General features: G+C 35.7%; 1 protein-coding gene across 2 annotated transcripts in view; it reads left to right on the top strand.

Annotated features, from left to right (window-relative positions):
* The window catches only part of 5PtaseI (inositol polyphosphate-5-phosphatase A), a 400,034-nt gene that overhangs the window by 306,140 nt on the left and 76,154 nt on the right, over positions 1–17,740 (top strand). For both annotated transcript variants that reach the window (XM_090385500.1, XM_090385499.1), the window contains exon 13: positions 16,552–16,663. In XM_090385500.1, coding sequence (XP_090241626.1) covers positions 16,552–16,663 — 112 coding nt within the window. The remainder of the gene's footprint in view (positions 1–16,551; positions 16,664–17,740) is intronic.

Here is a 17,740-nt window from a genome sequence, read left to right as displayed (position 1 = left end):
GTGAAGTTAGTGGTTAAAGAAGGAATATCTGAATAGGAATACAGTTTCACAGCATGGGTTTGTTAAGAAACCTTGTCTGACCAAATTGATTGGATGCTGTGATGCAGTAACAAAAACTGGATGCAAAAAAATAATTTTGACATCATATACTTTATAAATCAGATTTCAGATAAGCTTTTAATACTCCTCTCATACAAAATAGTACTGTACAAACTGGAGCAGTGTGGCACTGAGGAAAGTTACTGCTGTGGCAGGACACAGAGTAGCTATCAGTGGTGCTGCTTTTCTTGGGTCATTGTTCTTAATGGAGTCCCCTCAAGAGTTCAGTTCTGTTCCATTGTTGTTTTCAATATTTATTAATGATATTGATGAAGGCATGTCAGGTTTAATGTCTGTGTTTGCAGATGGTACAAAGGTTGGCAGGGTGGTTAATGACGGTAGTAATTAAAGTTTAGCATTGAAATGCAAGGTACCACTTATGGGTAGCAGTAATTTCAAAATTTTGGTATAAAACACAGGTTTTATACCAAAATGATGTGTTAAGGACAATGTGCCTGATCAAAAGTCTCATTTTCATGGCTGTACTGCATGAATGCAGCTTGGAAATCTTGGATCATCCCCCATATTCAAAATATCTAGCACTAAAGGGACTTTCACCTGTTTCTTAACTTGAAAAACCTGGCTGGCATAGATGTGCAGAAGTTTGCCTTTAGCCAGCGGGTAGGGTAGTTGATTGGTGGAACAGACTTCCATCTTTTGTCGTGGAAGTTGATAGCCTAAATAAATTTAAGGTTGAGCTGGACAGGAGCGGTGAAATTGGAACGTGTTTTTTTTTTTTTTTGGCTGATTCTGCATAAGGTTGCTTTCTTGCATCGTATTAGCATTAGCATTAGCAGAGGCATATGATGCAAGAAAGCAAGCTTATTCAGCATCAGCCAAAAAAAAAAAAAAAAAAAAAACCCACTCCCATTTCACCCCTCCGTTCGTTCGAAATACCTGTCCAGTTGAGCTTTAAATTTGTTTAGGCTATCAACTTCAACAACAAGTGATGGAAGTCGGTTCCACCAACCAACCACCCGCTGGCCAAAGGCAAATTTCGGCACATCTATCCGACATCCGTCCTTCCTCAATTTGAATTTATGCCCTCTGAGGTGATTATTCTGAGAAAGATGAAGAATCCCATTGGCATTGAGCATGCTCAAACCATTCAAAGCCTTATACACCTCTATCAGATCACCTCGCCGGTGCCTAGTCTCCAGACTCTGTAATTTGCAAAACTTAAGCCTTTCTTCGTAAGAGCAACCCTTTGTTCCATTTACTAATCTTGTTGCCCTTCTCTGTACCCGTTCCAGCAGCTCTACATCCTTCTTGAAATGAGGCCTCCAGACCTGTATACAGTACTCAAGATGTGGCCTTACCATTGCCTTATACAAGGGAATAATCACCTCCTTATCCCTGCTAGAAAAATTCCTGTATATCATTGACAAGACACCATGAGCTACTCTTGCAGCTCGTCTGCACTGCTCAGAGAACTTCATATCTGCCTGCACAATTACCCCCAGAATGCCTCTGCTAATGCTAATGCTAAGGAAGTTTGTAAAAAAATTTCTACGCATCAGTAATAATATACAATAGTTATCTTTAAATTAATATAACTAAATCAATATTAATATTTTATTAATATTTTATATTATATAATACTAAATAATATTAATATTTTATTGTATTGTATATAATATATAAAAATAACAAAAAATATATAAATTTAAAAAATGAAACATTCATAATATAATTAATTTTATAAATTTTTGGTAGTTTGCTGTGCAGAAACAGGACACCAATGGTTTCCGGCTTCATCTGTATTCTTCTTGCTTGGATTAGAAATCCAGTTATAAAATTTTTGCTTGCTACACTGGCACAGTTGACAGAGATAGCATGAATTAAATCCCTCCTATTCTGCAACAGACCGAGATTGGTCGAAACTGTATATCTTAAAATGTTACCTTCCATAATATTGACCTCGATTATACTGTATAATTTACGCGGTTCACATAATTAGTAAAAACGATAATTTCCATTCACAATGGGTGGATATATTCACTTTTATTCCCTCCCCGACTTCCAACTCTGATTTCAAACTCTAAATACACATTTTCTTAATTATATAATCAATTTTTATTTTTTAAATGTGAATGTGTATTCTCTTATTTTATATCTTCATATTTTTAAGTTTTTTTATATCATTATACTTGGCAGATAATGGTCCAAAATTGCCCATGCAACATAAAAATTCAAATCGAATATACACGGTAAAAATAATTTTAATAAACAGTAAAAAATGAAAATCAAACAGTTCTGTATGCATGACTATAAGTTACTTAAATGATACAATAATTTTGAATTTACTGCAATTCAAAGGCAATCTAAGTTGTTCTTTTATAAAAGTTATAAGAATCTGCAATATTTTTATAACTTTAAAAAAAATTTTCTTCTTTCAGTTTTGTGCTAAAAGATTTCATTTTTAGTGTCTATTCAATTTCTAATTTTAAAGCACTAAGGACAGATTTCATAATCAGAAGCAATATAATAGAACAGCATAATAACAAAAACAACATCATAATTGGAGATAATTCAGAAGTCAAAAAAGGGACATTTATGTGTCTCGTATTTTTGTCTACTTTTCACATTTGGCACATTGTGTAATTGAGGGGGTGGTTTGTAAAAATAATTTTAAATCTAGAAACCTAATTGTACCATTATATGCAATATATAATGATATCAGTAGCAGAGTAGTGTTGTGGATAATTCAAACCACACACGCCTACATGAAAAAAATAATAAATAAATAAAAAAAAAAACATCTGATAATTCAGCAAAAAATGTTACTTAGAAAAAAAGCTAATAGAACAGTTACTTTGAGTTAATTTTTGGTATTATTCTACTTATTTATTTACATTCAATAACTGGAACTGCATCCAACTTGCACTATGAGTAACTCACAGGTACTCTATCTGACCCAGTGCAGGACTCTATCTGGGGATAATTGTACAGTCAGTGAAGTTCTCTGAGCAGTGCAGACAGGCTGCTATGACAGCTCATGGGTGTTTATGAATGATATACAGGAATTTGCTGTCAGGGATAAGGAGGTAACCATTGTATGAGGAAATGATTATGCACATCTTAAGTACTACATGCAAGTCTGGAAGCCTCTTTTTAGGAATTAGATCTATCCAAATTGATGCAGAGAAGTGTAATGAGATTAATGAGGGGTAACAAAAAAAAGGGGTATTCTTACCAAGAAAGAACTTCAGTTTTGCAAATTGTGGCTTCGGGACACTAAGCTGCAAGGAGACATGACTGAGGTGTTAAAGGCTTGGCTTTAAATGGATTGATTAAGCTATATGATTGTGGCATCCTTTACTCTTGCTCAATCAGCACACATACTTTACAGTTACCCTTTGGCAGAAATTTTCTTTCAGCCAAAGGGTAGTTGATCATGAGAATAAACTTCCATCATGGTTAGCTTGAATAATTTAAGGAAAACTTAGACAAAATATTAGTGGGGATGGCTTAATGGTTTTTTTTTTTTTTTTGGGCTGATGATGTGTAAGCTTGCTTTCCTGCATCATTGTTTTCCTGCAACTGTTCACTCAATAAACTTTTATAATAAATTTCCAAGAACTTTATGAATATACCTCGTATATTAATGTAGATATTGTATTGGTTTGTTAGCGAAGAGGGAGGAATCCTCAGATGGCAAGACTTGGATTGTGTTTATTTGAAAACATATTGTTATAATTCCTTTAATGGCATATAGGAAAAAAAGATTTAAAATAAATTAAATCAAACCAAGGATAGGATCTGCCAAATTGCTTTCCTTAATAGTTTTTTTTTTTTTTCTTTTACTTGTTCTTATGTAAGCACTTAAAATATGTAATTGCAGCTTAAAATCCACAAATATCTATTAATATTACAATTATATATTTTAACCACTTATAGTTTAAAACATTTATAAGTAAACACTCATATTTATAAACAATTATAATTTATATATCATAAATATATAAATGTTGGTGACTATTGTCAGGGAGATGAGGAATATACTATTCAAGAATGATAGGCGTAACAGGACCAGGGTATGTCTGCCAGGGGCAAAAGTTGATGACGTTGTAGAGCAGATATCATCTTTTGCGGGCACAAAAGGTGATGTCGTTCCACATGTTGGAACTAATGACATTAAGAGTAAGAGATCTGCAGATTTACTCAACAAGTGCAGATCAATGTTGAAAAAAAGTCGCAAGTTAGGGTTGAATGTGAAAGTGTCTGCAATTCTGCCCAGACACGATAGGAGGGAGTATATGATGAGAGCCTTGTCGATCAATTCAGCCCTGGAGAGATTGTGCAGGGCTCAAGGGGTAGAATTTTTTCCAGCCTGGTCTGTGCTTGTTGATAGGAGAGACTGCTTCTACAGGGATGGGGTACATTTCAATAGAAAGGGTGCTGATGCTATCGAGGCAGTGTTAGGTGGGTCGGAAAACTGCTAGCTTGGGGGGAGGAATACACAGACTAAAAGATTAACAGTGGCCGCAGGCAGAGGCAAAAGTGATTCTTGCACTGCTTCTATTAAAATGAGCAGCAGCCTGAAAAAGTAAGGTAATGGAGATTTCAAGGACTGCTGGGAGTCATAGTGGAACAAGTAAATACATGGGCTGTGTTAGGATAACTAAGAGTAGGAACAGGTGCATGTATATTTGCATGTACACCAATGCTATGAGTAGAGTATAGTTAATAAATTTGATGAGCTTGAAGTGCTAGTCAAGGCATCAAAGGCAGATATTGTTGGGATATCAGAGATGTGGTGTCACACAGATACAAGCAGTGCAGAATTGGAATTTAGGAAGTACAATGTGTACAGGAAGGGAGGAGGAGGTTATGCTGTTAGTTAAGAAACACAAAATCTAAGGAAGTGCATCCAATTGATGTTGGTGGACAATGCAGTGTTGAGCCTGTCTGGTGTGAAATAAGCATTGGGAAAGGAAAAATGAGAGTAGGTGTGTGTTATAGGCCTAATGAATCTGATGAGTATAATGAGCAATTGTGCAGAAAAATAGTGGGCCAGTAAATCAGAATGTCTTATAATGGGGGATTTTAACTTTCCAGATATTGACTGGAACTTGTGGGTTGGTCACTCGCACACTAGGAAGACTTTTGTGGATTAATTGGATGACATGTTTTCTACAACAACATGTTTGAGAGGCAACCAGAGGGAGTAATACTCTGGATCTGATTATCAGCAGTGATTATTCATGCATTAAGAATTTGCAGATAAAGGAACCACTGGGTGATCACAATGTACTGATGTGGGAATTACTTAAAGATGTAACTACCATCAAGGCTAAAAGGAAGGGCTTTTGCTTTCGTAAAGGTGACTACCGAGGTCTCAGACAGTTTTTAAATTCTGTACAGTGGGATGAATTGATGATGTTACCAACGTTGAATTCTAAATGGGAATTTAGACTACAGACCTGTTAGTTTAACTTGTGTTCCGGGGAAAATAATGGAATCACTGGTTAAAGAATCATTGCAGGATCATCTAGACAAGACTGCAGTAATAGTTAAGACACAGCATTAAGTCTTCAGGGACTTAATTTTGGAGGCTACTAGGCTTTTCATTCCAACTAAGAAATACTGTTCAAGGTTTAGGCCTAAATGGATGTCAGATGAATTAATGAGGCTCATGGCAGAGAAGAAGAATGTATGGGATGCATATAAAGTATCAGGTGACACAGAAGCGACGCCTCCGTATGTTATTTGGCGAGCAGCAGTGCGTAGCACACGCTTCTTGATTAGACCGGGGTTCGAGCCCATGACCAGCAAATACGGAGGATGTGGAAAGGTCAGGGAATGACCACCGCATATCCCCGGAGCAATATGGCCTTAGTTGCTAATGCTCCTAAAAACCAAATAACAAACACAGAAGCCTATTGCAGGTATAAACTAGTCTGTAATCAACTAACAAAGGAGGTTAGGCAGGCGAAGGCAGATTATGAGAAATCTTTGGCAAAGGATGCAAAGAGTTCTTTGCTTATGTAAACTGTAGAAGAAAAGGGATGAATCAGTTTGGACCACTTAACATAGATGGGTTGACTGTTGATGATCATGCTCAGGTAGCTGATAAACTGAATGAATATTTTGCATATACATTGGCGCCTCCGTAGCCAGGTGGGCAGGAGCAGCAGTGCGTAGCACACGTTTCTTGATTAGACCGAGGTTCAAGCCCATGACCACTAAATACGGACGATGCAGAAAGGTCAGGGAATGACCACCGCATATCCCTGGCAATATGGCCTTAGTTGCTAATGCTCCTAAAAAACCAAGTAACAAACAATAACAAGCATCTACATTCACACATGAGGAGTGATTCAATGAGGGGAGTGCCAGAAGTTTATCAAATGCTAACAGGGAGCTAAGTGATTTAGTAATAACTGAGAGAAAAGTGGAGGAGAAATTATTGAATTTAAACATAAGGAAGGCACCTGGGGTGGATGGGGTCTATCCAGTTATATTAAAGGAGGCAGCAAAGGAAGTAAGCAAGCCCTTACCCATAATTATGAGAGCTTCCTTGGACTCAGGGGAGGTCCCCATGGACTGGAGGTGTGCAAATGTATCACCAATTCACAAAGGGGGGGGGGTTCAAAAGGTGACACAAATAACTACAGACCTGTTAGTTTAACTTGTGTTCCGGGGAAAATAATGGAATCACTGGTTAAAGAATCATTGCAGGATCATCTAGACAAGACTGCAGTAATAGTTAAGACACAGCATTGATTTGTTAAAAGGAGGTCTTATCTGACCAATTTTATTGGATACTATGATGTGGTCACAAAGGAACTAAATGCCAAAAATAATTTTGATATCGTACACTTGGATTTCAGGAAAGCTTTTGATACTGTTGCACATGGAAGACTGCTGTACAAATTGGAGAGGTATGGCATTAAGGGTAAGTTGCTACAATGGATAAAGGGATGGTTGAGTGGAAGACGACAGAGAGTGGTAATCAATGGACACTGTTCTTTGTGGACAAATGTTATTAGTGGAGTTCCCCAGGGTTCGGTGTTGGGCCCATTGTTGTGTTGTATATTTATCAGTGATATTGATGAAGGTATATCAGGTTTAATGTCCAAGTTTGCAGATGATACAAAGGTTGGCAGGGTTATTAATGACAGTAAAGACAGTATGCTACTCCAACTGGATCTAGATAATTTTGGAAAATGGGCTGAGAAGTGGCAACTGAAGTTTAACATTGACAAATGCAAAGTACTGCATATGGGTAGCAATAACTGAAGAGAAATGTACCAACTGTGCTGTACTACACTTAGGGAAGTGGAAAGTGAGAAGGACCTGGGGGTAATTGTGCAGTCAAATGTGAAGTTTGCTGAACTATGCAGACGGGCTGCCAGGGCAGGTCATGGAGCCTTGTCAATGATATATAGGAATTTTGCTAGCAGGGACAGGGAGGTGATTATCCCATTATACAAGGCAATGGTCAGAGCACACCTAGAATAGTGTGTACAGGTCTGGAGGCCTCATTTTAGGAAGGATGTAGAGTTGCTAGAACAACTACAAAGAAAGGCAACAAGGTTGGTGAGGGGAACAAAGGGGTGCTCTTACCAAGAAAGGCTTAAGTTCTGCAAATTGCAGCACCTGGAGTGTAGGCACCCCAGGTGCTGCAATACCCTGGGTGATCTGGTTGAGGTGTATAAAGCCTTGAATGGGTTGAGCAAGCTGAATGCTTGCTCAACCCATTCTTCCTCAAACTAAGAACCTGAGAGGGCACAGTTTCAAATTGAGGAAAGAAAGTTGTAGAATATATGTGCAGAAATTTGCCTTTAGCCAGTGGGTAGTTGATCAGTGTAACTCGCTTCCATGTTTTGTTGTGGAAGCTAATAGCTTAAATAAATTTAAGGCTGAGCTAGACAAGCATTTGGATCGAATGGAGGGGTGAAATGGGAGGGTTTTTTTTTTTTTTTTTGGCTAATGCTGCATAAGCTTGCTTTCTTACATCATATGCTTCTACTAATGTTAATGCTAATATACAAAGATACTGCTCTATTAACATTTAAGTATAGTATTAATTTTTATTTATATATAATACTGTCTGTAATCAAGCCACAAAGGAGGTTAGGCAAACAAAGGCAGATTAGGATAAATCTTTGGCAAACGATGCAAAGAAAAACAGCAAAGACTTCTTTACTTATATAAACTTTAGAAGGAAGGAAAAGAATCAGATTGGTCCACTTGATATCGATTGTTGATCATCCTCCTGAGGTAGCTGACAAACTGAATGAGTATTTTGTATCTTTATCATCTTTATTTTGTATCTTTATCAGGGAACTAAATGATTTTGTAATAACTGAGAGCAATGTGGAGGTGAAATTGTTGAAGTTGAACATAAGAAAGACACCTGGGGTGATGGAATCTGTTCAGTTATATTAAAGGAGGCAGCAAAGGAAGTAAGCAAACCCCTAGCCATAATTTTTATGAAAGCTTCCTTGACTCAGGGGGAGGTCCCCATGTATTGGAGATGTGCAAATGTGTCTTCAATTCACAAAGGGGGGGAATCAAAAGGTGACAAGTAATTACAGACCTGTTAGTTTCACTTCTGTTCCAGGGGAAATAATGGAGTCACTTGTTAAAGAAGCACTACAGGATCATCTAGACAAGACTGTCTAGATGATCCTTTGCACAAGGAAGACCACTGTACAAATTGTAGTAGTATGGCATTAAGGGCAAGTTGCTGCTATGAATAAGAGGATGGTTGAGTGCAAGAAGACAGAGTGGTTATCAATGGACAGTGCTCTCCGTTGACTAATATTGTTAGTGGAGTACCCCAGGGTTCGGTGTTGGGCCAATTGTTATTTTTGGTATTTATCAATGATATTGATGAAGGTATATCAGGGTTAAGGTATATCCAAGTTTGCAGACAATACAAAGGTTGTTAATGACAGTACACTACTGCAACAGGATCTTGAAAAGTTGAGCAGATGGGCTGAAGTTTAACATTGAAAAATGCAAAGTACTCCATATGGAAAGCAATAACCCAAGAGAAACATACCAACTATTTGGGGGGGGTGGTATTTGTGCAGTCAGATATGAAGTTTTCTGAGCGGTGCAGACAGGCTAAGGCACCTCCGTAGCTAGGTGTGAAGGAGCAGCAGTGCGTAGCACACACTTCTTGATTAGACCGGGGTTTGAGCCCATCACCACTAAATACGGAGGATGCAGAAAGGTCAGGGAATGACCACCGCATATCCCGGAGCAATATGGCCTTAGTTGCTAATGCTCCTAAAAATCAAATAACAAACAGCAGACAGGCTGCAGGAGTAGCCCATTGTGTCTTGGCAATGATATACAGGAATTTTGCTAGCAGGGATAAGGAGGTGATTGTCCCCTTGTATAAGGCAATGGTCAGGCCACACCTTGAGTACTGCATACAGGTCTGGAGGCCTCATTTTAGGAAGTATGTAGAGCTGTTGGAATGAGTACAGACAGAGAAAGGCAACGAGTTTGGTGAATGGAACAAAGATTTGCTATTACCAAAAAAGACTGCAAATTGCAGTGTCTGGAGACTAGGCTCCTGCAAGGTGATCTGATTGAGGTGTATAATGCCTTGAATGGTTTGAGCAGGCTCAGTGCTGATGGGATTCTTCCTCTTGCTCAGATTACTCACCTGAGGAAGCATAAATTCAAATTGAGAAAAGACAATTGTAGAATAGATATGGAGGAATTTGCCTTTAGCCAGCGGGTTGGTGATAGTTGGAACAAACTTCCATCTGCCGTAGTGGAGGTCAACAACTTAAATAACTTCGGGGCAGAACTAGAGAAGCATTTGGAGTTGAAATGAGGTGGTTTTCTTTTTTTTTTTTTTTTTGACTAATGCTATATAAGCTTTCTTTCTTGCATCATATAATGCCTCTGCTAATGCTAGTACATTATGATAACATTTTTGCTGTGCTAAATTGTTTAAAATATATAATTTAGCATATAAAAATAAAAATATTATACTGTATTTAAATGTTCATAGTGCGGTATTATGGTGAATATGATTCGTTATCATGAAAAATGCATTTAAATAGATAATAAAATGCTAATACGACTACATTAAAAAAAATTAAAGCATGTCTTTAAGAAATGCACTAAGAACACTAGAGATGATTGTAGGAAATGCATAGCATTGTAGTCCTTGCCCACTTTAGTTTTTTTGAATATAAGATTAGACATATTCCTCTAGTTTACCTATTGTTATCTTACAACTTTCTTATTTTTTTAAGTTATGAACTAAATTAATCCCATAAAAATTATATTAAATTGAATTGTGACAAAATTAGTGGTGCAAGGTAACAGTATCCTATTTGAGTGGTGTGAACAAATAATCAATGAATAAACAGTATATAAAAGCAAATAAGTCAGGGAATATATACAGTAAATGATACTGACCTTGAGGTCTTTGTGACCTGCTGTGAACAGGAAAAAAAAAACTAAATTTAAAGCCAGGTTAAGTGATCGTGAATCAACGAGATTGTTGATTGATTCATGCTGTATTATGTAAGTAAATTTTATTTATGCTTCAATTACATGAAAAAGGAAACATTTCTTTCTGTAATGACTTTATAAAAAACGTTTATTTCAGTTCTCTTATTATATTTCTTTTATATATTACTTTTTGTTATGAAGCAATGTATAGTGGAGTGAAATAATTTTTTAAGTTTATGTTTAGTGCCAGCATACCAATGTTGCACAATCTTTTTTTGTTGTTGTTGTTGGAAAATGGTAATGAAATTAATTTACTTTGGAGTATTTCTGTCATGTAAATCCTTGTATATTTGTTTTTAGCATTTGTTTGTAAACCAAAGTATATTGTTTCTATCACAGCATGAATTATTCATGAAGATATATGGAGAGAGAAGCATAAAGTTTGTTTAATGAAGTGAGTATGCACACTGGAAGCATAAACTTAAAATGGACTTGCAGCTTGTTGTCAGCTGTTAAAAATTAAAAATGTGGTTTTCTATGGTAATTAAAGTGTAAAGAGTAATTTTAATTTTATCATAGAAAAGTAAATTACAGTTATATATATATAATTAGTTGGAATAATTATATCTTCTGCAGAACATCTGTTAGCTTATTTCCATCATTATATTTGGAGGGAAAGAAATTGGTGTATATTTAATTTATTGGCTGAGCATAGTTATATAAAAGTAAATAAATAAAAATAAGTAGCAGTACAATTTTTTTTTAAAATGCAAATAAGGTAATATAACTTTCTGTTTCTACTCCAGAATGTCGATTTGTACCAGAGGAATTCCCAACTTAGTGGTTACTATAAAAATATATAAGTGTATATATACACACACACACACATACACACACACACACACTGGATAGGTTTTTATTGCCGCTTATGGCGCCTCCATAGCCAGGTGGGGCAGGAGCAGCAGTGCGTAGCACATGCTTCTTGATTAGACCTGGGTTCGCGCCCTTGACCACCAAATACGGAGGATGCGGAAAGGTCAAGGAATGACCACTGCATATCCCTGGAGCAATATGGCCTTAGTTACTAATGCTCCAAAAAAAAAAAAAAAAAAACCCAAAATAACAAATAACAAATTGCCGCTTATATCATATACAAGCACAATATCAACAATAAGTTATCTGCTGACTTTTCAGAATTCTTTCCAAATCGTATCATCAGACCTAAGTAGGGCTGTAAGTTAAGAAAGGGAAACAAAATTTACTAAAAGGTAAATGACAATTAAATTTGCATCACAATAAAATCAAACTTCTGTAATTTCCTTTAAAGTACAAAACTATTATTGAGAGCTAGAAATACTAATTGCATATCAATTTTAAATTGATTCATGTTTCTTAGATATTGAGTGGAAACTTACACGTTAAATGAATATAATAAGCTAAGAGGAAAACAGCATATACCTAAGTCAGAAGAAGGGAATACTAATTACACAGTGAATCTAAAAGGATAAACTGTTCTTACACATTAAGTGGCAAATTACACAAACAAATTTGAATCAGTTCTTAATTAAAGAGATTAAAAAAAACATTGCCTCTCTCAGTAAGAACTCACTTACCAGACACGACTGCTGAATATTCCAAGTACTGCTTAATATTGGATGAATGCATTTATAAAACTAATGCTAAAAGCATCGATCCAAAGTTAAAATAGAAGGCATTAGCCTTAAACTAACAGAGAGGCTGGATTAATTAGCAGTCCAAGGAGAAGATAAGTCCTCAACCAATGGGGACCTGGGTAAGTTATAACTTAGATGCTTGAAGAAGCAAATGCTCTTGGCATCAATCCAAGGGTTAAGTAAAGGGAATTAGTCTTTAACCAAAAGAAAGCAAGATAGGTCAAAATGATTAATGTTTTTAAGAAGCTAATGTTAACCAGGTCTTGATATTCTCTATTTCTAAAGGGTTCTTCAAGACTGTCAGGGATGATAATTTTACTAATCACCTGGAGATCTGAGTCTTGCTAATTCAGGCTTGTGAGCTTACATTCTTGTTCACATTGGTGAACAAATATGGAAGTTCATACTTATTTGGATTCATTTTCTTATGGATGCTATACTTTGTCTTCATTTGTTCTAATAGCATCTTCAGTTTCTGTTTGTCTTTGCATTCAAGCTCGTTAGTGGGATCTTGGAGTAAAGTAGATAATGGCTACATCGATGTAACAAAATCTCAGGGGCTCTGAAATTTTGTTAGTTGTGAGGACACTCACAACTAACATTTTGCAGTTGTGAGGACAGTCACATTGTCAAATCATACAGACAACTTCAATCCAGACTAGATGAGCATATTAAGGATGCTCGGTTTGGAGGATGTGATGATCCGACAATGAACTTCCAAGCATTTTGATATGCGGACCTGTGGAACTTCAAAGAAATGTGTACTTTTTGAGAACATTTCTTTCTATTTTCAATGGGCTTATGGAAAAACTTAGATTGATAGTTATATTCTTAAGCTTGTTATTGCAGAAAACAGACAGGGGGATGTATCCGAATTAGGCAACAAGGATATACTATCATTAGGGATGGCAGAGGTAAGAATGCTGTTGTTCCTGCTGGTGTGGGGTACAGAAACATTTAATTTAGGAAAACTTATATGGATGTTATTACTCCTTGGTAGAGAAGAGCAGTTTTGTATGATGTTTTGGGAAATCAAGAGGGCAAACTTTCAGACCACATTACGTTGAGTAACTTGGTGGATTTGAGTGGCACCAACTGTTAAAAGCCTACTAAAGTTAGTGAAATCATATTTAGACATACAGCTGTATGGAAGACCCAGAGTAATCCAAATGTCCATCTACAGAAAACCAACACATTGGTCTCATCATCATCATCATCCAGTTCAATTTTGCTCATCCCTATTCTACAAATATTGGGGTTCTGAAATCCTATATCCTCCTAGCTCTTCAGATTTGCAAAGACTTCTTCTACAAGAGGAACTTTCTTCTGTAACCCAATTTTCCAAAAACCCTGAGCAATAGATACCCTCTCCACATAATCAAAAAAACCATCAGCTACTTCAACAAAGCCACAAGCAAGAAGAAGAAGAACCCAACATCTGCATTCCTTGTGTCTTTGGCATCATTGAGAATATTACAGAAAAAACTAGTAAACACAGAGTGATCACATTTTACAGTTTTTCCTCTTTGAAATAATGGCTACATCAATGCAATAAGATCCCAGGGTTCTAAATACCACATCAACTACAGTTGTGAGGGCACTCACATTGGCAAATCATACAGACAACTTCACTCCTTCAATCTAGACTTGGTGAGCATATTAAGGATGTTCAGTTTGGAGGGCGTGATGCTCTGACCGTGACTTTCCAAGCATTCTGAGAGTCTGTGGGATTTCAAAGAAACATCTGTACTTGTAACTGACCAGAATTATAAGAGAAAACCTTCAAGGAGAAATTCTTCATTAAATTCCGTAGGCAACCTCACCAACTGAAAACAAGGAACAAATTTTGATGTGCAGTATTTCAGCATTTTCAAGAAAGGAATTGAAAAAAAGATACCAGAAAGCAGAACCAGCATAGAGCCATTATCCACCAGAATCCCATCCTTGAAGATACTACTCTTCAGGTATCTTCACTAATTTTTCTGGAATCAGTCTCCCAAGAAGTAAAACCAGTTACTTTCTACATGATGACAGAAGAACACAGCATCAACAATACCAGAAGATACTTCCTTAGAAACTGTAACAACCAATAAAACTCAAGCATTTAACTTATCTAATAATTAGTTGGTCAGACTGCTATGTTTACCTTTAAGCTTATGTTTTCAGATTATCCCCATTTATCTGCTTATCTTAGTTTGTTCCCTTTGATATATATATTTTTTATTTATTTTTTCTCCCCTAACATATTTCAGGTATTCATCTTTTATTGATGTATTTCTTCCTTGCTAAAATTAAATTTAATGTTTTCCTTATTTTTATGGGCTGATATTGTTGGGCAATATCAGCCCATATTAACCAACTCCCTTTTTTAATCTGCACTGATGCTTTAGCATTATCTTCCTTAAGACATCCACTATTTCTGCCAATTCTACTTTCTTTTGGTTGAAGACTAATCCCCTCTATTTAACCTTTTACCAATGCTTATAGAAAAAAAAAAATCATTTCCCAATTCCTTCCAATAATTTATCCAAACCTTCCTCAAATTTATTCAAATTATTCACCTCCAGAGCACTAGGTGGAAGTTTTTTCTAGTAATTTATTATATTTTTTGGTTGAATGCAGATTTCTGCACATCTGTTTTCCAATTTAAATATACATGCCTTGATTGTTTCATCTGAGAAAAAGTAAAGATGCCATCAGCGTTTAGTTTACTTAATCCATTTTTAAATAGGTTAAGTAAATACTTTATACACTTTAATTTGTCACCACACAGATACCTAGTTTCCAGAGACGTAATTTACAGAACCCCAGCCTTGGAAAGAATATTCTTTTGTGCCCCCAACTAATCTTTCTGCTCTTCTCTGTGCACTGTCCAACATACATATATGTCCTTCCTAAAATGAGCGCATTATAGCCTTAGTAGCTAATGCACCAATAAAATCAAAACCAACCAATCCTAAAATGAGGTTCCAAACTGTATGCAGTATCCTAGATATGGCCTAACCACTATTGCCTTATACAAGGGATAATTACCTCATTGTCTCCCTCTAGCAAAGTTTCTTTGTATTATTGTCAGGAAGCCACAAGCTGTTCTAGCAGCCTATTCAAGCAATTTCATGTTGGATACAGTTCCTCTAGATCTTTTCCTTATCAGCAGCATTGGGTTGGTTAATACCCTAATGCAGTACCTTGCACTTATCAATGTTAAACCTTAATTGTTATATTTCAACTTATATGCTTAGTTTATCACTAACCAATGTGCCCACCTTTGTATCCTTTGACATCTAATTTAATTTAAATTGGTATCATTAATAAATATTAGAAAAATATTAAAAATACTTTGTGTGCCAATGTAGATGCAAACTTTTATGTTCCTATTATTGTATACTTTTGCAGTTTTCTGTCAAACACAATTACACTAGCCAGTGTGAGGTTGTATTTCAGAGTAAAAAAAAAAATTTTTTTTTTTTTTTTCAGTATATAAAGGCAAAATAAAAGAGAGAAAGAGGATAGTCAATATGCTTTCCTCAGCTCTCAGAGTTTCATTTACTAATTAATTATTGATGTTAATACACTCATCAGCAAAAATGACAACTTCAAAAGATTAAACCAAAATTAAATTCACATTTGTGCTATAGTCTTGATAGACATCAGCGAATATCATTAATGGGCAGTTCGGTATTATGCAAAGCCTACAAGTACTACTGCTCACTTTTCAGTGTATATATTTATCAGATTATGAAGATGTCTGCTAACTGCATGTCATCAGTGGGAAGTCAGGCATTTAAATAGGACATCGCTAATGGACAGAACTTCTGAGATATCAGTTATTTATGTTGTAACAGAAAAAACCATTACCCATTATGGATAAGGCACACTAAAATTAGAAGCATTAAAGTATCTATGAATGAGGGCAGGGTTTATATATGCTAATCTGTCTATTTTATTTTCATCTTTAAATATGATGATTAGTGGGACTCGAATAATGAGGCTATTACTAAAATTAGTTTGAAGTCTGTCAAGACAATAAAACAGTTGAGCATTCAATATTGATCTATTCTAGCACTGGAAACATTGTTGGTAAACCTCTGAATTAATATGTTTATTAGACTAGTTTGATATGTATTGCAACCCCTACCATTGCATCACTAAATAAAATGTCTTCTATATGTATGATGTGTATTATGACAAGGAATGAGTTAACATTTCTGGTACAACAGAATTCTTAATGGTTTGTATGTAACTCTATCATTGGTCTTTCCATATTTTAATCTTCACCATTAATAATAATTAGCATGCATAGAATGCCAGGTAATTGAAGAAATGTTTTACTATTGACTAACAGCTATCCTTATGAGGAAGACATCAACAGTGGATGCAACTATATGAGAACAAGGTGCCCTTCCTGGTGTGATCGCATTCTTCTTAGTAAATCTGCAAGATCATTAGTGTGCATGGTGAGGAAAATTTATTTAATAAGTCAATTTCTTGCTTCTGTGAGGTGCTCCTTACTTCCTAAACTGCTCGTTTTTTACAGTAATTGTAAATTATAAATAATTAGTAACCATGGGCTCTTGCCCCTTTTTAATAGTATTAAGAATCTGGCATTATATATGAACAGATAAATAGAAATGAAAATACTGTATATCGCCACTTTATAAACATTAATATTATTCTTTCAAAAATAATCTAATACATAACAGACTAGAGAGGGTCATGTGATAGTTGTTCTTTCCATTAAGTCATCAAGAATGTGGGGGGGGGAAGACTATCGCCTTGAAAGCATATTATTTGTATACTGTCCTCCAGTGTGTATTAGGATGTTGAAAGAAATAGATTGTGGTTTGGAGAAAATTAGAATTTGGTATCTGGAAATGGTGGCTGAGAGTTCTCAAACTGCACCCAAAAAAAATTCAAGCTGAAATAATGAAGGAATATCATGAATGGAAGAAAAGGAAGATGCCTACAATTACTCCCCATGCAAGGATTTAGGACAAAAGCTGGCTTTTTCCTTCATCCTTCTTCCATATAATTGCAATTTCAAGACCTTCTGAATTACACCTCACCCGGATGCAGCCGTTACTGAAGAAAATCCCAGGTAAGAGTATTCTTCTGCCTTAAAATAAAATATGTAATATTTCTAAAATTTAATATTCCTTTAAAATTTCCAAAAATAGCCTATACTACCCTCTTCAAAAAAATCCACAAAGTTTATTTTAAATCCATAATGAGATCGCAGATCCACTACAAGGAAAAATTACAATAAATTATTAGCATTTGTCTGATTTTACGAAAATTAACGGGTCTCAAATACTCAAGTTGTCTGTCCAACTGTCTAATAAAGTTTTGAGACTTTAGGACCTCCACATTTTTTTACTCTATGACATTATTATGGTCTGAAGGTCAATATTTATGTATAGCACCTGGTCAGAAATCATCTCCAACAAGTTTCATATTTGATATATGCAGAACTTTCTTTTCCAGCTCTATATTTGGGACATGCACGAAAATTTAAAAATGGTTTGAAAATTACT

This window comes from Mastigoproctus giganteus, chromosome 11 (genome assembly GCF_048544385.1).
Source record: "Mastigoproctus giganteus isolate SK-2022 chromosome 11, ASM4854438v1, whole genome shotgun sequence".
Lineage (NCBI taxonomy): Eukaryota > Metazoa > Arthropoda > Arachnida > Uropygi > Thelyphonidae > Mastigoproctus > Mastigoproctus giganteus.
Note: the sequence above shows the minus strand (reverse complement) of the source record. Positions and strands in the feature narration are given on the sequence as shown.